At 35.8% G+C, this 25,145-nt stretch overlaps 1 protein-coding gene across 1 annotated transcript in view; it reads right to left on the bottom strand.

Annotated features, from left to right (window-relative positions):
• Positions 1–25,145, bottom strand: part of LOC150107830 (uncharacterized) — a 143,910-nt gene that overhangs the window by 11,610 nt on the left and 107,155 nt on the right. The window contains exon 4 of the mRNA XM_090392195.1: positions 522–2,331. Within this exon, the coding sequence (XP_090248321.1) occupies positions 522–2,331 (1,810 nt within the window). The remainder of the gene's footprint in view (positions 1–521; positions 2,332–25,145) is intronic.

Here is a 25,145-nt window from a genome sequence, read left to right as displayed (position 1 = left end):
CCAGTACACTGAATTCAACATGTTGGCCGATGAATGGTGGTGTTTGCATATTATCCTTTGCAGCACCCTATGGTCAACGATTGGCTAGTGTGGTGGGTCAGCCACTGTGGGTAGCACTTGCAGTTGACTTTCTGCACTTCCATCTCAGTATGATATCACTGCTTGACCTGGGATGGCCCAATTTGTCAACAATTTGCAGAACAAATAGGCCTGGCAACATGGTATCACAATGCCTCTTTCAAACTCTGTCAGCTCCCTTCTCACAGCCATTTCACCCAGATACAGTACACAGTTGCACTGACTTAGGAGTATCATATTCCTCCAATTTATACCAGTCACAAGCACCTGACTCGTTACATGCCACAATGCACCTTGCCTGTGTGGATGTCCATTGACTTCTTTCCAAGCAGTGGATATGAATGATTCTGACATGGTATTATAATAATTCACCATAAAAAATGAATATAATATATTACATATTTCATGCTGATAATAAACATAAGTAATATAAATACACTTACCTGATAATAAATGGAATGGCAAGAATGGCATGGTCTTGTTGTTTGCAGTGACCACTTAGTAAAGAACGGGAAAGCTCACCAATTCCAAAATCAGATTCAGCAATCTTATTAAGAGTTATTATAAGTTTAGATTTTAGAGCTTGAAGACAACAACAAGTACTGCATATCTCTGTACTATGCACTTTTGCAAATTTCTCCAAAATAAGGGGAACAAAATTCAGATTAATAAGATTTTCAAAACAGAGACGATTACTGGTTAATCGAAGGAGGATTCTACCTGCTCTCTGGGAAGGAAATGAATGCTTTGACAAGTACCTGACTAATGCATGAAGACAAGTTTCAGTAACTAATTTATGACTATGTTGTTCATCTTGTGAAATATGAGACAAAAAATACAAAATTTTATCTTCAAAACAATTTTGGACTTTAGCATTTTTTGAATTATCACTACAGTCAGAGCTACACCGTCGTCGTTTTAAAGCTCTTGATACAGAATCAGTAACTATATATTGATTACAAGGTTCATTTACAAGTTCCCACATTTCAGTATCAGGAGAGACAGAATCAGTGAAATGGTGAGACTCTATTTCACTCTTGGCGAAGTAATAATCTAAATTACTTTCTGATGATTTACTACTTATAGAAGAAAAATGGGAAGGTGCTTTTATAGATTTATTCACTGTGGATTCAGTTTTGCATGAAAGATTTGATTGACTTTGTGTAATGCTATTTGGCTCATCAACTTCACTACCTGAAGTTTCCTCTTCACATACCGGTGAAAAGCAAACGCTACTACCTGAATATTCATAGGAATCAAATTCTGGTGGTAAAATGCTCTTTACTGGAGAAACATCTAGAAAGGAAGAGGGAGATGCCAGTGGTGAATGACAAGGTGAACTATCACCTTTAGTCGACGATGTAGGTGACAGGGATCCATAAGTGGATAGTGGTGGTGAAAGAGAACCATAGTTGGATAGTGGGGATGAAAGAGAACCATAGCTGGATAATGGAGAAGACACACAGCTATGATTTGATACTGGAGGAGAGAGTGAGCCATAATTAGATAATGGAGAAGTCAAGTTTGAATCCAGAATAAGTTTATTTGCAGCATCTAGATTTCTGTTGAAACAGCTTTTGTCATTTTTTGAAGCATAATTTCCATGATCACATGATACATTATAAATTTCTTGGTAACTGGGACTATAAATACAAAACTGCTTTGAAGTTCTGCCACCATATTCACTAACTGCACTACATGTTTTTGAAAGTTCAACTTCATCTGCCAGTTTGGTAGCTGTTGTGAATGCACTTTCCTGATATGGCTGGCCTTGTAGCAAATTTCTAGAATACATTCCTTTTCCAGAAGAAATATTAATTTGTACATCACTTTCACATTGTAATAAATGACTGCTGTTAATTTTTTCATCAACTTTTTCTTCGAAAGTTTCATATTTTGATATGTTTTCTACTGGTGTATTATTAATTACTGCATGTTCACAACTTTTAGAGATTTGTGACTCTTCACTATATTCCACAGCATGTAGAAGATGACAACTGTGATTTTTTTCTGTGCATTCATTTAAGTGATTTGCTAGTGTTGTTATTAAGTTGTTATTCAGGATATTTTTCAGACTTTCATCATCATAACGAAATTCAAACAGAGCCATTACAATAAATTCATGAAGTTCAGAAAATATAACATCCTTTAAAATACTCAACAATATTTCCAAGCCACCAGCATTTCTGATCTTGACTCTATTTACTACTTCTTTGCAACACAGACCAAGAGCTTTAATTAAGGACATATTATCTGCAAGAGGTAAAAATGAATTTTTTTTAGCATTTTGAAGGTAGATAGCTGAAGAAAAAATATTTTACATAATTATGCCATACCAAAATTTCAGAAAGGATGATTTTAATATATAGTACAGAATTTAAAATGGTGTTGAGAAATAGTATCAGATTAGGAAAATATAAATGAAACAAATTAGAAAATGAGTAAAAAAAAACTAAAAATGGATTACCTCATCAGAGGATGTTATTGTAAATGAGGTGTCAAATATTTCTGCAATTGGTGAAAGTGATCATGAATAATTACTTGGGTGGTAGTCAGCCATATATTAGGCCTCGCTCAGGACTGTCTGGCAGAGGCAATGCATTCCCAAGGTCAGGATGTCAAATTAGGTGAGGCACGCAATTTGGAAGAGGAGAATGGCATTAGGGAGCAGTACAAGATGAGTAGTAATAGTTGTATGAGGAGAATTTTCTTTTTCGATTGATTTGATTTTTTATGGTGCAAACACATCAAGGGTCATACACTGCCAGGACATAGGTCATAGCAGTACATATGGTAATTGGTTAGTAGAGCATTCACACACAACCATGTCCTTGGCAGGATTTGAACTTGCAGCCTCTTGACTGGAGAGCTGATACGCTAACTACTTGGCCAACCATGAGGAGAATAAAAGGCATACAACAAAGGTGACTCACTTGGTAAGGTAGCAACAGTGCAGTATAAGCGGCAATTAGCTTCCGAGCCAAAAGAAATCCTAGGAAGTTCTTTCAATAAATGGCCAGTATAAGAAAGAACAATTATGGAAAGATGATGTTGGTTAGCAAAAATGATAGAAAGATAACCACTATAGAAGAGATGTTAAATGAGCAATTCATGAAGGCATGTCATCCTTGTGAGTAGAACATCATGCAGAATTTGAGAGAGCAGTGAGAAAGGAGCTACTGATGGTGAGTGAGCAGGAAGTATGTGAAGAATTAAGTAAACTTGATGTCGATAAAACTGTAGGATTTGATGACATATCCTGAGGGAATGTTCCAGGGAGTTAACAAAAGCAATTGTATTGATGTTCCTATTTAGCATGAGTCTCTTAGATTAGGCTAAGTTCCAAAGGAGTGGTAAGAGAGCAAATTGTTCCACTTCATAAGGGAGGTGATATGACTAAGGCTTCAAATTATACACTAATCTATTTGTTCAAAGTGTTGTTAGAGAGGCTAGTTAAAACAAAGCTTCACGAATGGGTTGACAACAGCAGCAACAGTACAGTTCTTTGATTTACAACATGCATTTTCTAAAGGAAAACATTAGATTGGGTGTGATTAGCAATCTAATTACACCCAATCCTACTTTTACACGGTTTTGAAATAACACAGTTGACAAAAATAAAGTAATCCTGTAACAAAATTTATTATTTTTTACTATGTTATTTTCATATCATGTTCACATTACATATTTTCATATCATGTTCATCTAAATTCAAAAATGGAAATTTAAGAAATTTCCAAGTTTTCCGAATTATGTTAATTGATTTCTAGCACTGATATAATTAAATCGAAATAATAAACTTGAATTTTGTTTTAAGGTCAAGTTACAATTTTTATAGCATGATTTAATTAATTGAAAATATTTTCTGCCTTGAAACCAAAACGAAAAACAACTTCTTTAGAAACAAAAACAGAAATCTTAGACCAGCTTGCAAAAGCTGTAGGTTCCACATCTGTTGTCAAAAGTTTTAATTTGAACAATTAAAAAAAAAAAAAACGAAATGCTATATAACAATCTGTAGTCTCTGGTGCAAAACTGAGTGCTAAGTCTTCTTCATATACCAGAGGTATAGAAAAAAATGGAAAAGATGCTGCTGACATGGATTGCAGATCACACCCAAAAATGCATACCAGTAGACTGATTAAACAAAAGGCTTTAATAAGAACTTATGAGAAAATAAAAGAACTAGAAACATCATCGTCCTCCCAACTATGACAACAAAAAAAGCAAGTAATGGAGGTTCCAGGCTTTTTGGAATAATGCACAATTCGCAACATCAAAATAAAAGGTGAAATTTCTTCTGGAAATATGACAGCTGCCAAAGAATATCCTTCAAAGCTTGCCAAAATAAGCGAAGATGGTGGATACGCTGCTGATCAAGTTTTTAATGAGGAAAACTGGCCTTATTTTTTTTTTTTTGGAAAAGGATGCCAAGCAGAACATACATAGCCAAATCCGAAAAAAGTGCATGGTTTTAAGATGGCTAAAGATCATGTTACATTTTTATTCTGCAGCAATGCTTCAAGAGATTGTATGATAAAACCTCTCCTAATCAATTGGTCACCTTGCCTACGAGCAATGAAAGGAGTTGATCTAAATAAATTGCCAGTTCATTGGATGGCAAACAAAAAGCATGGGTTATGACAGCAGTTTTTTAGTAAGTGATTTTGCAATTGCTTTGTTCCTGAGGACAAGGGCCTAATTTTTAAAGTTCTGGTGATAGATAACGCACCTGGCCATCCAAATTTGGAACATCTCACTGTAAAAATTGTTTTCCTGTCTTCTAATACCACTTCCCTAATTCAGCCATTAGACTAGGGAATAATTGTAACATTCAAAACATATTGTGTAGGCAAATCATTTCAATACATTTTGAATAAAATGGATAATGATTAAAACCTTACTGTTATCGATGTTTGGAAAAACTTTTCAATGATGGATTGTGTAAAACACACAGCTTTAGCCTTATCTGAAATAAGACCATCAACTTCTAATGCATGTTGGAAGGGCATTTAGCCAGAATGCGTCAAAAGTGAAAATACTGTGCCTTCAAATATGACCGACAAAGTGTATGCAGAAATAATCACTTTGGCACAAGCAGTTGGTGAAGATTTGATGATTTTGCTGTTGATGATATAAATGAAATAATTGCTGACAGAGTTCTTAAGGAGGAGGAGTTATTAGAAATCGTGTTGGAGAAGGTTGACCCAAAAGATTTCAACAATGAGGATGAACCATCACTACTAACTGCTAATTTAAATTCTTGTAGGCCTTCATTTAGCAAATAAATTTGAAAATCATTTTCTGATTAATGATCCCATAATCGAACAAGCGGTTAAATTCCAACCAGATCTGAAATCTTGTATGGGTTGCTACAAAGAACTCTCCAAATTAGGATCACAATGATCCATTACTGAATTTACTGTTAAAATAAATCAACCTGTGCCTGAAACAATGACTCAAAAGATTTCTAATATAAGAAGAAATCAATTGTCAACAAATGCAGATGAAGGTGATTACAAAACAATTCCTCACACAAAAGTGATCTGCACCAATTCAGCACAAAAGGATGTGCTTTCTACTAGAAAGTTTTGACTCAGAATAAAAAATCATTATTAAATACTATTTTCATGTTCCTGAATTGTGATTTTTTTTTCTTTTTGAAATTTAATTTTTATTTTGTTTCATTTTTATTTCTAAAAGACTGAATTTTTATGTTAAAATACTGAAATAAAAATTGATTTATGTTTTTTTTAAATAAAATATGAATAGATGAAAGAATTTGTTTTTTTTAAATAAAATATAGATGAATATGCTCAAATAAACAAAATCTGTGTTTCTTTGATCAAGATTACTAATTTTTGAAGTTGCTTTGAAGTTGTGAAGGCTATCTAATATTTTTCTATATACAGTACGTAATGAATTTACGATATTCTTCGGAACATATATACCATTTTAAAACAGGATGGGGTGTACTTATTATAACAAGGTGACAAATGCAGTAGACAAGGGAGGGAGGGATACATACACACTGGTATGCATTCCCATCATAACAAGATGATATTAAATTAGAGCTGATGGCATTGGATTGGAGATTGACTGTCTTATCAGCCAATTGTGTACTGGCAGGAGTGACAACCCAGAATATGGAAGTCACTAATGATGTGATCCAAGGGTCTGTTTTGGGGCCGTTGCTGTTTAATTTGCATGTAAACGATATCGAGAAAGGCTTGAATATACAATTGTTTGCAGATTATGCAAAGTTGGGAAGAATATTTGCATACGATATTCTTCGGAACATATATACCATTTTAAAACAGGATAGGGTGTACTTATTATAACAAGGTGACAAATGCAGTAGACAAGGGAGGGAGGGATACATACACACTGGTATGCATTCCCATCATAACAAGATGATATTAAATTAGAGCTGATGGCATTGGATTGGAGATTGGCTGTCTTATCAGCCAATTGTGTACTGGCAGGAGTGACAGCCCAGAATATGGAAGTCACTAGTGATGTGATCCAAGGGTCTGTTTTGGGGCCGTTGCTGTTTAATTTGCATGTAAACGATATCGAGAAAGGCTTGAATATACAATTGTTTGCAGATTATGCAAAGTTGGGAAGAACTATGAGAAGTAGAACAGATGTTGTTGCCTTGCAAGAGGATTTGAATAAACTGCATGAATGGGCAAATGAGTGTAGTTACCAGTCAACATAACAAAGTTTAAGGTTTTAAAATTTGGGAAGCAAAGATGGGATGTAGAATACACAATTGGTAGGGATACCTAGGGGGAAGTGGAGAAAATGAGAGATCTGAGGGTGATGGTGTTAAGGATCTGAAATTTAGGGGATATTTTTGCTAAAATTGTGAGGGTAGTACAGTGAATTCTGGCAATGATGCAGCAGACACTGACATGTAGAAGTAATGATGTTACATTTCCACTTTTTAAGGCTTTGATCAGACACATGTAGATTCCTGTGCAAAGATTTCATCACCTGGGGTTACAACAAAAGAAGATGCTGGAAAGCGTTCAGAAACAAATGACAAAGGTGGATTTTGGAATGTTAGGTGTGAAGACAGATCTGCTCCTCCTCCTATCCACAAGATTCTGCAGAATCTTGTGGATGGGAGGAGCAGATCCATGATCATGACTTATAAGTCAGTAAGGAGTTATTACCAGATTAATTTGGATAAGATTTTTAATAGAATGGGTGGAGATAGTGAGAGAACAAGAAGACATCTCTGGAAACTGTGTAAGAAAGTTATGAGCAAGGGGTTGAGGAGTAGGTTTTTGCATGGAGAGTGGCAGATGATTGCCTTTAAGTCACAGCATGTAAGCTGTCTGTGTGAGAGTTGGAGATCCTACAATGAGTCTTTAGATTCCATGGAGGTCTGATGCTAATAATAATAAAACGTGTAACATAAATGACAAGCTAGCAATGTGAATGAGTGTGCTAGCAGTTTTGGAGAAAATGTCATTAGATAAGCAGGAGATGAAAACTTTTTCATAGAATGAGTGGAGACAGCAGGAGAACAAGAAGCCATCCTTGGAAACTACATAAGAAAGGTAATGAGCAAAGGGATGAGAGAATTTTTTTTTTTTTTTTTGCATGGAGAGTGGTAGGTGATCGTGTTTAAGTCACAGTGTGATGAACTGTGAGAAAGTGGGGTGGGGCCTCTCACAATGAGTCTCAACTCCATAGAGGTTTGATGCTACTAGTAAACTAATAATAATACATAATATACATGACAAGTCAGCAATATGAATGACACGTTCTTTTAAGGTTACATGGTGATCAGCATTCATATTTACGAATTTAGGGACACATAACAGACATGCTGAAATTATTATTTTACTAATTATTAATAAAATAACACATGACGTTTCGACCCTGTATTGAGGTCATCATCAGAAGGATACATGTGTATAGGGAACCAAGCTACATACTCTTGCACTCTATAAAGGTAAATTAAATCTACACTGTTAATTAATCTTTTTCTTAGCCTGACCTCTAGTGATAATTAAAACTAGAAAATTTATTTTCTAACTATTCCAAGAATGTGGAGGACCCATTTGCAACCTTTATATCAACCAGAACAAGCCAAAGAAAAATCCTACTACAAGAAGACTTGGTAAAGTGTTTTTTTTTTCCCCCCTTAACATTTAATAACAACTTGAACTACACAAGTCCTGAAGAAAATCGTAGTATAACAATCTGAACTGTACAAATCCAGAAGAATTTTAGTACATGAGGACTTTAGCAGAGTTTATTGTAGTTTTTTATTTATTTTATTTTAATTAAAAATTTAATTATTTTTTTTTATTTAATTATTACTAGAGGTCAGGCTAAGAAAAAGATTAATTAACAGCGTAGATTTAATTTACCTTTATAGAGTGCAAGAGCATGTAGCTTGGTTCCCTATACACACATATCCTTCTGATGATGACCTCAATACAGGGGTTGAAATGTCAAGTGTTATTTTATTAATAATTAGTAAAATAATCATTTCAACACATGTGTTTTGTGTCCCTAAATTCGTCAATATGAATGAATGACTGGGTAGGCAGAAGGTGAAAACTTATGAGTTTGCCTGATGGTTCATGAGATGGTTTATGGGAAGACCTTTCTGAGCAAGAATTTGCTTCGATTTTCTTGGAAATCAATAACGGTGACTATCCATTTCAGGGGTAATGCTTTAACTGTATGACATGTAGTGACATTTTGGTAGTGAGATTTTTATTAATATCATTAGCATACATTTGTTTCTATTTTTTTTCATATTTCCCTGAACAAAACTGGTTCCTCATCAAACTTTCTTTCACACTTTTTCCAATCTTATAATACTTTTTAGTGCAATTTTAAATTTGGTATATAGTGAAATCATCCTTACCTCCAAGATATTCAGATATGTTCAAATTTATAGTCTTTCAAATTTCAATTAATGATTATTAGCCAATAAAACATTAATACATAGCGCTGTTATAGCCGGCAGTTGGCAGTTTAAGGGAAGCCTCATCCATTTTAAAAGCCTAGATGGTAACATTTCTCTAACTTTGGAGTTACATATTTTAAGAAATTTTTATATATTGTTTCATTTAAAGACTGAGAGTAAACTCCAAATACCCTATAATGGAATGAAGAGAATTGACGAATTTCTGACCCAAAGTTCAACTTCATGAACTTTGGGTCAGAAGAATATAGAAATGTTTATATATTGTTTCATTTAAAGACTGAGAATAAACTCCAAATACCCTATAATAGAATGAAGAGAATTGACGAATTTCTGACCCAAAGTTCAACTTCATGTTCTGGAGATGCACACTGTAGTTATCCAATTTGATACTTAATGAACATGAATGTGTTTGCAATTTGGAACTTAAATGACTAAACTATTTTGTGTTGGTTGAAATGACACATATTATGACAGTAAAAAATAATTTAAAATATTGCTGGATGGGATATAATTCTAGTTGAACAAGGTCCCTCATTAATGAGAGAACCAGATGAACAGTGAGAAATTGGTGATTTTCTCAGGAAACCAGAATAAACCGTGAAAAAAAGCTACAAGAGCTCCAACAGAACTTAAAGAAAACTGGCCAAACCAGAAAGGGAATTAACAGAAATGCATAACTAAAGTTTCTTTGACAAAGAAACCAAAATAAGGTGAGATTTCCTTTAAATGATATCTACAAGAGTACAATACAAATGTAATTATAATAATAACTATAATATATTAGCAATATGCATCAGAGAAAACATCCAAAATTTATCACAGATTCCTGAATTCAGCTAAAGCCTCAAGTATTCCACAAGATTTATTTCAGAAAATAAAGCAGGTATTAAAAGTTTTGCAGTGGCTACACTGCATAATTCAGAGGGCCTGGTCAGAAGGTCAAATTCCCAATGATTGAAGTAGAGCTCTCATAGTACCTTCTATAAAAAAGGGAATAAAACTGAATGTGAGAATTACAGAGGAATTTTTCTACTACTAAGTGTTCCAGGTAAGATTTATGCATGCATACTTGAAAAGAGGTTGAGAAAGATTGTGAAAGAGAAACTTGGAGAAGAACAACTGGGTTCAGGCCAAATAGAGTTGTCAAGATCAGATTTTCACTTTAAGACAAATAGTTGAGAAATTGTGGGAATATGACAAGAATCGGTACTTAAGTTTTGCAGATCTGGAAAAGGCATAAAACAAGGTGCCCAAAGAAAAGCTTTCCAAAACACTACAATTATATGGGGTGAATGGAACATTACACAGAGCAATACATAGTCTATATTTAAGTTGTCATCAGCAGTTCGTATTGAAGGAAATACAAGATGGTTTGATGTAACATCAGGGGTAAGACAAAGATGCACATTTTCTCCATTCTTATGTATCATTTATAACGATTACATTATGAAAGAAAGCGGCATCAAGCCTGATAATAGAATTGGAGATGTCAAACTTAGCTCTTTGCTTTATGCAGATTATGTTGTACTTCTAAACACATCTAGTGCAAGTCTCCAGGATTCACTAACAAAAACTGAATAACAGCTGTAACAAATTTGGTGAAAATCAGCGATAAAAAGACCAAAGCTATGAAAATAGGCAGAAGCATTGTGAATGCAGATCCTATAGAACAAGTAAAATATTTCAGCTATTTATGCACAGTTTTTAGTGAAGATAGTAAATTAAATCTGGAAATAGACAACAGAATAAGCAAAGCTGCTACGGTGGGTACCAAGCTGAATAAATTTATATGGAATAAGAGAGAAATTAGCCAAAACACCAAATTAGCAGATAATATAAGACAATACAAATAAGTCTGAGAGTTGACTTAGAAATAAAGCACTTGATCCAAGATTAGAGACCACAAATATGAGAGTTCTGAGAAAGTTTAGGAAATTAACACATGGTTTCAATGGGATGAATTCTTGAATGGAAAAATCATATTAAAAATGAAGATAGAAAGGAAATTGACATTGTTAGCATTCAAGAATGTGTCAGCAGAGCTAATCTAAGGTAGTATGGTCACTTAAATAGAATGGGTGAAGAAAGGTTAGCAGAACAGGCGTTTAATGTTCCAAGATGACAGGAAAGAGACCCAAGAAAATGAAGGTCTAGGTGGATCAACTGGGTCAGAAGTGCCTTAGAAGCACAAAATGTTAGGTATGACAATATTGGAGTGCTCACAACTAATAGATTGCTTTGGAGGAAAACTGTTGATAGGAGATTAACTTAATCATGCAGCACTATTATAGTAACCTGAACACCCCTTGGGCGTACATATGAGGAAATTGATGATGATTTTAGAAAATTGTGTAAAAGCAGTTAAACAAGTAATGGAAAGACTAAAGAAAATAAATATCAGGAAAATGACAAAATGTTATGTACACTTTTGATACAGCTTAGAAATAGAAAAAAAAAAGAAAAGAAAAGAAAAAGAGTACTGTGAAAGGTATCAGAGATAGTAAAAGCCATGAAAATTGAAGATATAGATACTGCTGTGATTTAGTATTTTGAAAACTTTAATATTTTGAAAAATAGCAGCTTTTCAAAATATTAAAGAAAATGCATCATAGAATACTATCTGTCATTATTATGAAATATAGGTTCAGTAGCAAGCCTTGAAGAAAACCCTGATTGATTCAGCCAGAGAGGCATGTGGTAAGGTTGTCTGCAAGGATAGAAAAATCAGAACTCCATGGTGGACACAGGAAGTTAAAGAGGCAATGAAGGAAAAGAAGAAAGTATATCAAAAGTTCCTGGCAAATAACTCAGCTTGTGCTCTCAGAGAATACAGAGACAAATGTAAGAAAGCTAAACACTGTAAAACTAGCTAAACAAAAGTCATGGGAGGACTTTAGCAAGAACATAGAAAATAAATATCAAGAAGGTGGTAAGATATTCTGGATATTGTTGAAGAAGCTTAGAAATGGAGGAAAGAGTGTTGTAAAAGGAATTAGAGATGATAAAGGTGAGATGAAAACGGGAGAAAAAGATATCCTTGAAGTATGGAGCAATTACTTCGAAAAATTGCTAAATGAAACAAGCAGTGATAGCACAGTGTTAAAAAACACTCAACAGGCATACAGTAAGGAATACATATCCATACTTGAAGTAGAAAAAGCGAGCAAAGGCCTGAAATCTGGAAGGTAGCAGGAGTAGATATAAGACTTTTATACCACCATACTTCAGCATTTTGGCCAGAAATGCTGAAGTATGGTGGTATAAAAGTCTTACAGTGGCTGCACTGCATAGTTCAGAAAGCCTGGACAGAGGGACGAATTCCCGATGATTGGAGTAGAGCTCTCATAGTACCCATATATAAAAAGGGAAATAAAACTGAATGAGAATTACAGAGCTTTTCATTACTGAGTGTTCCTGGTAAGATATATGCAAGTATACTTGAGAAACGGTTGAGAAGAATTGTGGAAGAAAAGCTTGGTGAAGAACAAGCTGGATTCAGGCCAAATAGAGGGTTTCAGGATTAGATCTTCACTTTACGACAATTAGTTGAGAAAGCATGGGAATATAACAAAGATCTGTATTTAAGTTTTGTTGATATGGAAAAGGCATATGACAAGCTGCCAAAAGTGAAGCTATTCAATACGCTACAGTTATATGGTGTCAATGGGGCATTATATCAAGCAATACTTGGTCTTTATTCGAGTTGTAACTCAGCAGTTAGAATTGAAGGAAGTACAGGAAGATGGTTTAATGTTAAATCTGGTGTGAGACAAGGATGTACATTATCCCCTCTGTTATTCATTATCTATATGGATCACATTATGAAGGAAAGTGGTATTAAACATGATATCAAAATTGGAAATGTTAATGTCAGCTCTTTGTTTTATGCAGATGATGTTATACTTCTAAATAAATCTGCTACAAGTCTGCAAGATTCCCTGACTAAATTGAATAACTGTTGTAATAGATATGGTATGAAGGTCAGCAATTAAAAGACAAAGACATTAAAAATAGGTAGAATTTTTGAAAATGTCAACTGTGTTGGGAACGGTGAACCTGTGGAACAAGTAAAACATTTCAGCTACTTAGGCACAATTTTTAGTGAAGATGATAAATTAAATATGGGAATAGACAACAGAATCAACAAAACTGGTATGTTAGGAAGTCAAGTGAATAAATTCATATGGAATAAGAGAGAAATTAGTCGGAACACTAAATTAGCTGTACACAAGACAGTGTTGAAACCAGTTTTAACTTATGGATCTGAGAGCTGGGTCAGAAGTAAAACACTTGACCAAAGACTAGACACTGCATATACGAGAGTCCTGAGAAAGATTAGAGGCATGAACAGATGACATCAATGGCAATATCATATTAAATACGAGGATATTAGGAAAGAACTTGACATTGTCAGCATCCAGGAATGCATTAGCAGAGCTAATCTCAGATAGTAAGGTCACTTAAATAGAATGGAGGAGGAAAGATTAGCAAAACAAGTGTTCTCTGCAAGGTTGGCAAGAAAACGACCCAGAGGAAGACCAAGATATAGGTGGATTGATACTGTACAAAGTGCCTTAGACAACAGAAATATAAGATCTGATAATGTTTTAGTCTTGGCAAGTAACAGACTGATTTGGATGAAAATTGTAGATTGGAAGTTAGTAATGGTGTAAATTTTTCATATCCTATCTAGTACTTTCTAGTACTATCATATCCTGTACACCCCTTGAGGGTACATGGCAGGAATTTGATGATGATGATGATGATAAATAATTCTCACCATTCTCAAGTGGAATGAAGTTAATTTTATTGAATTTTAAACTAGTGAATTTCAGTGCTACCAAAACATAGCCCTGTCTTATTTCTGGGAAATTAATCACCAATATTCCAATCTCTAATTATGTTGAATCCTTTTAGCCCTATACTTTGGTATTTAATTATTCACTTACATCAGAGAGTGAAATCACTTATGATGAATTTAACTTTCTGATGCTATGGTGGATAACTGAGAATGTATGAACAAGAGTGTTTTGCCCTCATTTCTGCCTGGTCTCCAATGAGAAACAACAGTACAAAACATTAGGTTCACTGGCTGTCAGCCAGTGAACCTAATCTAAGCACTAATAAATAGATTGGCTCCTGGAAAGAGTCCATGTCTTTTAAGTAATGCAACTAAGGCAATTCTGATGCAAGGGTTATATTCTCATAGTCATCTGAGAAATTTCAAATCTGATTCTTTCTATATTTGGCTATATAATAGACGGATCTACAGTATTCTTAATTTCAATATCTCACTTAGTCCAAAAACCTTTCATCTCTATACTTTAGTAAGTTTTCTCTTCTTGCATATATGTTCACATCTAGCCAATTCTGGCACATATTGGCACATTCATAGCCTTATCTTTATTCAAATCATTACTTTTGCATCCTAAAACCTAAATCTGTCCAATTTTATAATCTATTCTGTCCAAGTGGACAGATTTGGTGTGGTGCACCAAAACTTGCCTAAGAATTCTTAATGCCATCCAGAAAAGGGAAATCAACTAACAGATGACTTCCCTCCCTCCCTCTCCCGTTTTCTCTCTCGTTTCTTTTTTCCCTCAATTGCTTTCTCAGAGACCAATTACATGGACAATTCAACTCCAAACTCATCTAACCAACTTCTTTCATTCTGTCTATCTCTGGAAGACAAGCCCCCCACACACACACCAATCATTATCAAATCATCAAATTCCTGATATGTACCTACAGGGGGTGTACAGGGTAATTACGATAGTAATACATGAAAAAGTTACACAATTACTAACTTCTCATCGATAATTTCCTCCCAAATCTGTCAAGACTCCAATATTATTAGATCTTATATTTCTATCTCTTAAGGTGCTTTTTACTGTATCAATCCATCTACATCTTGGTCTTCCTCTGGGTCTTTTTCCTGCCAACCAGGAAAAGAACATTTGTTTTGCTAATCTTTCCTCTCCCATTCTGTGTATGTGACCATACCACCTCTACTAACAGATTCCTGAATGCTAACAAGAATGAGTTCTTTCCTAATACCCTCATTTTTAATGTGATACTGCCACTGATGCCATCTGTTCACTCCACTATTCTTTCACAAAACTCTCATATTAGAGATCTCTGTTTTATTTCTAACACCCATTCTTAGATTCATAAGTTAAAATTGATTTGAACACTGTCTTGTATGATTAATTTAGTGTTTTGACTAATTTCTTTCTTATTCCATATGAATTTATTCAGCTGACTTCCTACCATACGAGCTTTACTAATTTTGTTGTCTATTTCTATATTTAATTTACCACCTAAACTACATGTTGTGCCTAAATAGCTGAAATGTTTTACTTGTTCTATAGGGTTATCATTCAGGATACAGTTGATGTTTTCAATGTTTCTGCCTATTTTCATTGCCTTTGTCTTTTCATACCAAATTTATTACAACAGTTATTCAATATTATTATTATTACCACCCCAAGACCTCATGGAGTCAAAGACTCATCTGGGAGGTCCTTTTATCACACACACACACACACACAGCTCATCATACCGTGTTTAAACACATTCAAACTATTTGCAGACACCACATTCTCAGGAAAGGCATTCCAATCATTCACAACTCTACACGGAAAAAACTTGCCTCTCACTCCCCTACTCACACCCTCTTTATACGGTTTCCAGAGATTTCCTCTGGTTCTACCCTGATCCCCCGCTATTCTATGTAAAACTTCTCCAGCATTGATCCTATAACAACCCCTTACCAACTTGTAGGTCTATCATATCTCCCCTCTTCCTCCTGTTCACCAGACTCTGCAAATTACATCTTCTCAATCTTTCCTCATACTCGACATTCCAGAGGTCAGAAACTATCTTAGTCAGTCTCCTTTGGACACTTTCCAACATTTCTTCATCCTTCTGAAAACCCGGTGACCAAATCTGGGCACAATAGTCCATGTGTGGCCTAATCAAAGCCTTATACAACGGAACAAGAATCTCCCTACTTCTACACGTCAGTGTCCTCCGCATCATTTCCAGAAGCCTTTGTGTTGTCTTCACAATTTTGGCGATGTGTCCCCTAAATTTTAGATCCTTATCCACTATCACCCCAAGATCTCTTATTTCCTCTACCTCCAACAATATATTCTCACCAAGCATAAATTCTGCATCCCATCTTTGTTTTCCAAATTTTAAAACCTTACATTTTGCAACATTGAACTCACATCCTCATTTGCTTGCCCAATCACTCAATTTATTCAAGTCTTCTTGCAAGGCCACAACATCTTCACTACTCTTTATGGTTCGTCCCAACTTTGCATCATCTGCAAACAACTGAATATCTCCATCCAAATCTTCGCCAATATCATTAATATACAAGTTAAATAGTAATGGCCCTAAAACAGATCCCTGAGGCACTCCACTAGTGACTTTCCTTTTCCTGGATATTGCACCCCCATACACAACTTGTTGATACCTATCAGATAGCCAGTCTCCAATCCAATGCACTAATCTAATATTCAACCCCATCTGATCTAGTTTGACTGTCAACTTATCATGAGGTACTCTATCAAAAGCTTTTGTGAAATCCAAGTATATTACTGTGTATCCTTCTCCTCTGTCCAAGGAAGCAGTCACTTTATTGTAATAAATAAGTAGATTACTAAAACATGACCTCCGTTTAACAAATCCATGCTGTCCATCAAAGATAATACCATTGTTGTCAACCCAACTCTGGATCCTTGTTCTCACAGGCTTCAACAACTTAACCACAACACCTGACACACAGATAGGCCTATAGTTTGATGCTTGAGCACGATCACCTCCTTAGGAACTTGACCGAGTGCAAGACTTATATTTAAAAAAATGTCAAGGCAGGTGTCAACTTCCTGGCACATTCTTTCAGAATACATGAGAATACATTATCAAGTCTTATTAACATCTTGTTTACTCAACTTCCCATACACCTCTTGCTCACCTACAGTCAGTCTCTCCTCCCCATCATCAACTGCTCTCAATCCCTCCATTAAGTCACATTCACAAGATTGAAAGATCTTTATGAACTGTTCATTAAGTATCTCCACTACATTTTTCTCCAATCAATGTCATCCTTCCATAATCATTCTTTCTTTTGCTGGCTACATATTGAAAGAACTCCTTAGGATTCATTTTGGCTTCATTAGCCAACTGCTGTTCATACCTCTCTTTAGCTACCCTCACCAACCAAGTCACCCTCCCTGCTTGGTCTTTGTAGACCTCATGGAATTGGTTATTTCCACTTCTCTTATGCTGCCTCCACAATGTCCTTTTTCTCTGTATTGCATGCTTAATCTCTTTATTCATCCATCTCACACCCACCTTATTTAACCTTCTCATCCTTGGAATACATTTAGACATTGCATCTACTAAATAGTTTTTGAAAATCCCCCAAGCTGCATTGATCTCTTTTCCAACTAACTCCTCATTCCACGCTACACTCGCAAGCTGTCCCCTGAGCTCTTCATAATTACCCCCCCCCTGTAGTTCCACATATACCCTTTCCTCACAGAGGTCCTCAAACTACTGGCAACCACCCAGGTAATCACCTCATGGTCACTCTCACCAATTGATGGATGATTTGACATCATTTATAATTACATCCTCTGATGAGATGACCAAATCCAAGACCTTCAATCCTCGTGCGCCCTGTTACATACTGTCTGAGGTAATTATCCCTAAAAAACTCAAGAAACTCATTTTCTTTACTTCCAGTTGCTATCTCATCATTCCAGTCTATATTGCTATAATTAAAATCACCCATAATGATCACCCTTTTCTTATTTAATTGGCTAATTTGATTGTACATTTCATTTTCACCACCATCCACATTACCTAGTCTATAACAACATCCCACTAAGTATTTGATTCCATTCACCTCTATCTCACACCATACTGCCTCAAAACCACTGGCACTATTTCCCTCTTGCATCTCTACTTTATATGGACATAACTCTTTCTCTATCATCAATAGCACTCCCCCTCCCCCTTTTACTCCTTCTGTCCTCACGAAACACACCTTACCCTTCCATCTCTATTCCTGTCAGTATGTCATCCTGTTCCAACCATGTCTCACTTATTCCAACAAAGTTTGGGTGAACAGACGCAATTAGTGTAACCATTTCATCTGTCTTGTTTCTTATACTTCTAGCATTTGTATACAAACACAACAGCTCATTTCTGGATCTACAACTAGTTCCACTGATACTACTCACTCGATGCGATCTCTCCATGCTTGACTGGGTCCATTTCCCTTTCTGCTTCTTCATTTTAAAACCTTTTTCAATTCCCACTGTTTCCTCTTGATCCCTGTCAGGGAATCTTGCAAATTTGTAGTGGATTTATTCAGAAATCTGCAACATCATCTGCATAAAGTAAAGAGTTAAATATTTATCATACTATGGTACAAGTTTCCTTCAAAACTAGCTAAGGTAGCATCAACAATTTGGATATCACATTTAATACCACTTTCCTTCATAATGTGACCCATATAGATAATGAATAACAGTGGTTATGTTATTCATTATCAAGCAATACATAGTCTTGCTTGATAGAATGTCTCATTTATACTACATAACTGTAGCACCTAGAAGAGCTTTCCTCTTTTGTCATATGCCTTGTCCAGATCAACGAAACTTAAATACAAATTCTTGTTATATTCACAAGATTTCTCACCTATTTGTCTTAAAGTGAAAATCTGATCCTGACAACCTCTATTTGGTCTGAATCCAGCTTGTTCTTCACCAAGCTTCCCTTCCAAAATTTTCTTTAGCCATTTATACTTGAATAAATCTTACCTGGAACACTCAGTAGGGAAATACCTCTAATTCTCACATTCAGTTTTATTTCCTTTTTTATATATAGATATTATGAGATCTCTGCTCCAATCATCTGGAATTCAACCTTCTCACCAGGCCTTCTGAATTATCCAATGCAGTCACTGTAAAACTTTTATACCTCCATATTTGAGCATTTCTGGCCATATTTCATCTATCTACTCCAGTTGTTTTTCCACATTTCATGTTTATCATAACTTTTTCTACTTCAAGTATGGATATGTATTCTGACTGCATTCCTATTAGGAGTTTTCTACCATTATGCTGACACTGCTTGCTTCGTATAGATGTCTAGAGTAATTACTTTCAAAAGTAATTACTCTAGACATCTAGAATATTGTTATCTTCGGATTTCATGTCACCTTTATCATCTCTAATTCCATTTACAGTACTTTATCATCTATTTCTAAGCTTTTTCAATAGCATCCAGAATATTTTGCCACCTTCCTGATATTTATTTTCTATGTTCTATCCAAAGTCTTCATGACTTCTGTTTAGCTAGTTTTACACAGTGTGCATGACCTTCTTACATTTTTCTCTGTATTCCTAAGAGCATAAGTTGAGTTACTTGCCAAGAACTTTGTACATATTTCATTTCTTCTTTTCCTTTACTACCTCTAAATTTCTGAGGTCCACCATGGACTCAGAAATCTGATCCAGACAACCTCTTTTGGCCTGAACCAGCTTATTCTCCAAGTTTCCCTTCCACAATTCATAGCTTCTTCTCAGGTATGCTTGCAGAAATCTCACTGGAACACTGAGGCAGGAAATTCCTCTGTAATGCCTGATATTATTCAGTTTTATTTCCATGTTTTAGATGAAATACCACTAGGGCTGTATTCCAGTTAATAATTATACTATATACTTATGAGGTGATTTATTATATAAATCTCTTTTGCTAACAATTATTTTTATTTTGACTCCGAGTGTCCCTATATGTTATTATATTTGCACAAAGAGTTCACTCCAATTGGTGCAATGACTTTAACTCACTCTTTCAGAATCCAACTAATCATTGACTCAATATCAAGTACAAAATAAACACATTTAATAAAACTAAAACAATATACACACACTTCTAGTAATAATACATAACTATAACTACAGATTACATGGATCTAAGGCCTTATTTAAAAATATAAACTTACTCTTAAGATTAAACACTTTTTCTTTCACAATCACAAAAAAATGTTCATAGTCTTTTTCTCTTTCTGTTAAGGCTCTTTTCCAGAAGTTACAAGGCTCTGTACTTCATTTTCAGGATCCTTTTCATCAATCAATATAACACACATAAAGTCTTCTTGACTATATCCTGTTTTCTTTTAGTAGCAATACTCATCAGATCAGGCATCCTTAATACTTATAAATCTTCTTAATCAATATATTTTCAAAACATTCACTTTCAGGCATCCTTAATACTTATAGAACTTCCTTATCAATATTTTCTCTAAGAAAAACATTCACTTTAGAATGTAAGCAACAAGTTCTTCTTTCATTCACAATACTAAATGACAGTCTTAACTTTTTCCACTTATAAAAACTTACAGTTTCAAGATTCCCTTTTATTCATTACTTATTCCTCCTTGAAACCTATTATTTCCACTATTCCTTTTTCGGAATACACTATAAAATTTCTTCCGACTGCCACACACAAAAAATCAAGTTCCTTCCAACTTGAATATTTACCGGCCAGTTTATAAAAACTTATAGTTTCAAGACTTTCTTTTTATTCTTTACTTATTCCTGCTTGAAACCTATTTATTTTCACTATTCCCTTTTCGGAATACGTTATGAAACTTCCTTTGACTGCCGCACACAAAAAATCAAGTTCCTTCTAACTTGAATATTCCTCGGTCAGTGTTCTAAAAAACTTCCGAACGCTCTTTACAACTGTAACTTGGATACGCAACGCTTTCCTTGTCAGCTGTCAATCACACATCAAGTTCTCTCCGGGAGCATGCGCACTTCACAAAAGTCAGAAACTACGCACTGCAATAAAATGGCTGACTCGCTGTATCCATCAGCGCTAAGAGAAAGTCTTTCACAAACACAAAATTCAACATTTTAAAATACAACAAACTTTCTTATAAGTAACACAAATAATCAGTTTAGTAAGTACTTCAATATTTTTTTACTTCTTTACATGTTACTTCTAATATAGCATTTTCATAACGAGCACATCACAAGTGCAGACACTGCGTGTATGAAAACAAAAACTAACAAGCATAATTAATACGTAAAAATATTCAGAATTTTTAATATGATTATTTTTACACAGTCATCTGAAATTCAATCTTTGAACTATGACTTCTGGATTATAAAGTGCAGCACCTGCAAAAAAAAAATCTTATACCTCCATACTTGAGCATTTCCGGGTGAATATAATGGATGGAAGAAGGGTATGTGCGAAATGTGACCTGAACGAGGAATTGATGAATGCGAATATGAAGTTGATGACAGAAAGTGCTAGTACCGATTGTGTCGTGAGTGCACGTTTGAAAGGGAATGGCGAGAAAGACAGGCGAAAAAATGTTAAAAAATCAGGAAAAAAGAAAAAGAGCGATTTGACAACCGTAACGGATGTTAAAAGGGACGAAAGTGAGGCGGAAAGAAACGAAATTGAGAGAACGAATGAAAGTAGAAATGGCGTGGTGCAGAAACCGCAAGTAAAAAAAATCGAAAGAATGAATGATAGCGAAAAAAGAATGACTGATGGCGAAAGTTGGACGCATGTTGGAACGAAAGTACTGAACCAAAGAAAGATGAATGACAGTAAAAGTGAGAAGAATGATAGCGAAAGTTGGACGCATGTTAGTCCGAAAGTACGGAAACAAAGAAAGATATGTGAGAGTGAAAGTGAGAAGAATGACAGTGAAAGTTGGACGTATGTTGGACCGAAAGTACGGAAACAAAGAAGGATGAATGAGAGGGAAAGTGAGAAGAGAGGGTCGAGAGTTAGAAAGATTTAATGATAGAGTGAATGTGTCGCGAGGTTCAGAAGGTGAATTGGATTGGATGAAGCAAGAAATGAAATGGATGCGGAATGAAATTAAGAGAATGCAGGTCAAAACTATTAAAATAAATCATGATGGCATGAAAGAGTTAACAAAAGATGAGCGAGTGGCGTTGTATGGCGACTCCATTATTAAAGGTGTGCTAGAGGATAAAATGCACAAGGTATGTTTTCCAGGCGGTAAAATGAGTAGAGTGATTGAGGCATTGAACATGAGGCGGGAACGAGCAAAAGAGTTAATTGTATTAATTGGAACAAATGATTTGAGAGAGAACAAAGAGCATGTCAAAATGAATGTCAGGAGACTGCTTGGAAAGATAAAGGAGAATAGTGTGACAGGAAGGGTGGTCAGTGTGTTGCCTAGGTATGATTGTGGTGAAATGAGGCAGAGAGCAAGGATTATGAATGATATTCTGGCTGAAATGTGTGAGGAGATGGGAGTACAGTTTGTTAATGTGTGGAATGAGTTTGAGGGACGAAGTGAGCTGTATGGGAGCGATGGACTGCATTTGAGTGGTTATGGTGTGAGTCGCTTGGAGAGACTGCTGCTGGAAGGTAGAGAAGTGAATAGAGAGAATGAATCAGATCAAGAGGGGAGTGATGTGGAAGAGCAGGAGAGTAAGACAGGAGAGATTGAAGGAGTGGAAATGAATTTGGAAGTGAGTGGTATGAGTATAGATAATGAGAGAATGAATGTGCAAGAGGAGCAGGGAAACGGGGAGGCTCAGGGTGGACAGGGATACACAGCGTGAGAAAGGTGGATGCTCCAAGAGGAGGTGAGAGAATGTGTAGGCAGGAAAGTAATGGGATGATCAGGGATCAAAAGGAAACAGATGGAATTGCAAAGGGTTCTAAAATGAAGAAGCAGAAAGGGAAATGGCCCCAGTCCAGCATGGAGAGATCACATCGAGTGAGTGGTATCAGTGGAACTAGCTGTAGATCCAGAAATGAGTTGTGTTTGTATACCAATGCTAGAAGTATAAGAAACAAGGCGGATGAAATGGTTGCACTAATTGCGTCTGTGCACCCAGAGATTGTCGGAATAAGTGAGACATGGTTAGATGAGGATGACATCCGGACAGGAATAGAGATGGAAAGGTATGATGTGTTTCGTGAGGATAGAAGGGGTAAAAAGGGAGGGGGGAGTGCTATTGATGATAGAGAAAGAGTTATGTCCATACAAGGTAGAGATGCAAGAGGGAAATGGGGCCAGTGGTTTTGAGGCAGTATGGTGTGAGATAGAGGTGAATAGAATCAAATACTTGGTGGGATGTTGTTATAGACCTGGTAATGTGGATGGTGGTGATAGTGAAATGTATAGTCAAATAAGCCAAGCAAATAAGAAAAGGGTGATCATTATGGGTGATTTTAATTATGGCAATATAGACTGGAATGAAGAGATAGCAACTGGAAGTAAAGAAAATGAGTTTCTTGAGTTTTTGAGGGATAACTACCTCAGACAGTATGTAACAGAGGGCACAAGAGGATTAAGGGTCTTGGATTTGGTCATCTCATCGGAGGATGTAATTATCAATGAGGTATCAAATCATCCACCAATTTGTGAAAGTGACCATGAGGTGATTACTTGGGTGGTTGCCAGCAGTGCAAGGACCCCTGTGAAAAAAGGGTATATGTGGAACTACAAGGGGGGTGATTATGAAGAGCTCAGGAGACAGCTTGCAGGTGTAGCATGGAATGAGGAGTTAGCTGGAAAAGAGATCAATGCAGCTTGGGGGATTTTCAAAAAATATTTAGTGGATGCAATGTCTAAATGTATACCACGGGTGAGAAGGTTAAATAAGTTAGGTGTGAGATGGATGAATAAAGAGATTAAGCATGCAATACAGAGAAAAAGGGCATTGTGGAGGCAGCATAAGAGAAGTGTAAGTAACCAATTTCATGAGTTCTACAAAGACCAGGCAAGGAGAGTGACTTGGTTGGTGAGAGTAGCTAAAGAGAGGTATGAACAGCAGTTAGCTAATGAAGCTAAAAAGAATCCTAGGGAGTTCTTTCGATATGTAGCCAGCAAAAGAAAGATTGATTATGGAAGGATGACATTGATTGGAGGAAATGGTATAAAGACAGCTGTTGCAGAATGTGTGGTGGAGATACTTAATGAGCAGTTCATAAAGATCTTTCAATCTTGTGAATGTGACTTCATGGAGAGATTAAGAGCAGTTGATGATGGGGAGGAGAGACTGACTGTAAGTGAGCAAGAGGTGTTTGGGGAGTTGAGTAAACTAGATGTAAATAAGGCTGTGGGACTTGATAATATATCACCGCGTATTCTGAAGGAATGTGCCAGAGAGTTGACACCTGCCTTGACATATTTTTTTAATACGAGTCTTGCACTTGGTCAAGTCCCTAAAGAGTGGAAGGAGGGCAAGATTGTGCCACTTCATAAAGGAGGTGATCGAACTCAAGCATCAAACTATAGGCCTATCTGTGTGTCGGGTGTTGTGGTTAAGTTGTTGGAGAAGCTTGTGAGAACTAGAATCCAGAGTTGGGTTGACAACAATGGTATAATCTTTGATGGACAGCATGGATTTGCTAAAGGGAGGTCGTGTTTTAGTAATCTACTTACTTATTACAATAAAGTGACTGCTTCCTTGGACAGAGGAGAAGGATACACAGTAATATACTTGGATTTCGCAAAAGCTTTTGATAGAGTGCCTCATGATAAGTTGACAGTCAAACTAGAGCAGATGGGGTTGGATATTAGATTAGTGCATTGGATTGGAGACTGGCTATCTGATAGGTGAATGATATAATCACGTAATCACAAGAAAGATATTTATTTAACCAAATATTTCGGTCTGGAAATAGCAGACCATCGTCGGTGGTATTACAAGAACAGTTTAAAAAATATACAAGCTAGAATACTAACAATAGATCGTTGAAATTAGAACATGCCGCGTGATGTTATATCACTAAGTATGAAACGAAATATTTTAAAGTAGAAACATGATTGAATTTGCTATTAAAAAAAAAAAAAAAAAAAAAAAAAAAAAATTAATGGGTAATCTTGATTAGGCTTTCCCAGATTTTTGATATAGATATGCAGTCATTACGATTCAGGTTGGGATGATGGAGCAAGGCCTCCACGGGAGGCCTTGCTCCATCTTGCTCCACCTTGCTCCATCGAGTTTCTGACCAGAGGTCGTAATCGTAATCATCCACCATCCCAACCTGAATCGTAATGACTGCATATCTATAT

The sequence above is a fragment of the Typopeltis vanoorti genome, chromosome 4 (genome assembly GCF_054136105.1).
Source record: "Typopeltis vanoorti isolate ZY-2024b chromosome 4, IOZ_Tvanoo_1.0, whole genome shotgun sequence".
NCBI lineage: Eukaryota > Metazoa > Arthropoda > Arachnida > Uropygi > Thelyphonidae > Typopeltis > Typopeltis vanoorti.
This window is presented reverse-complemented; position numbering and strand designations above follow the sequence as displayed.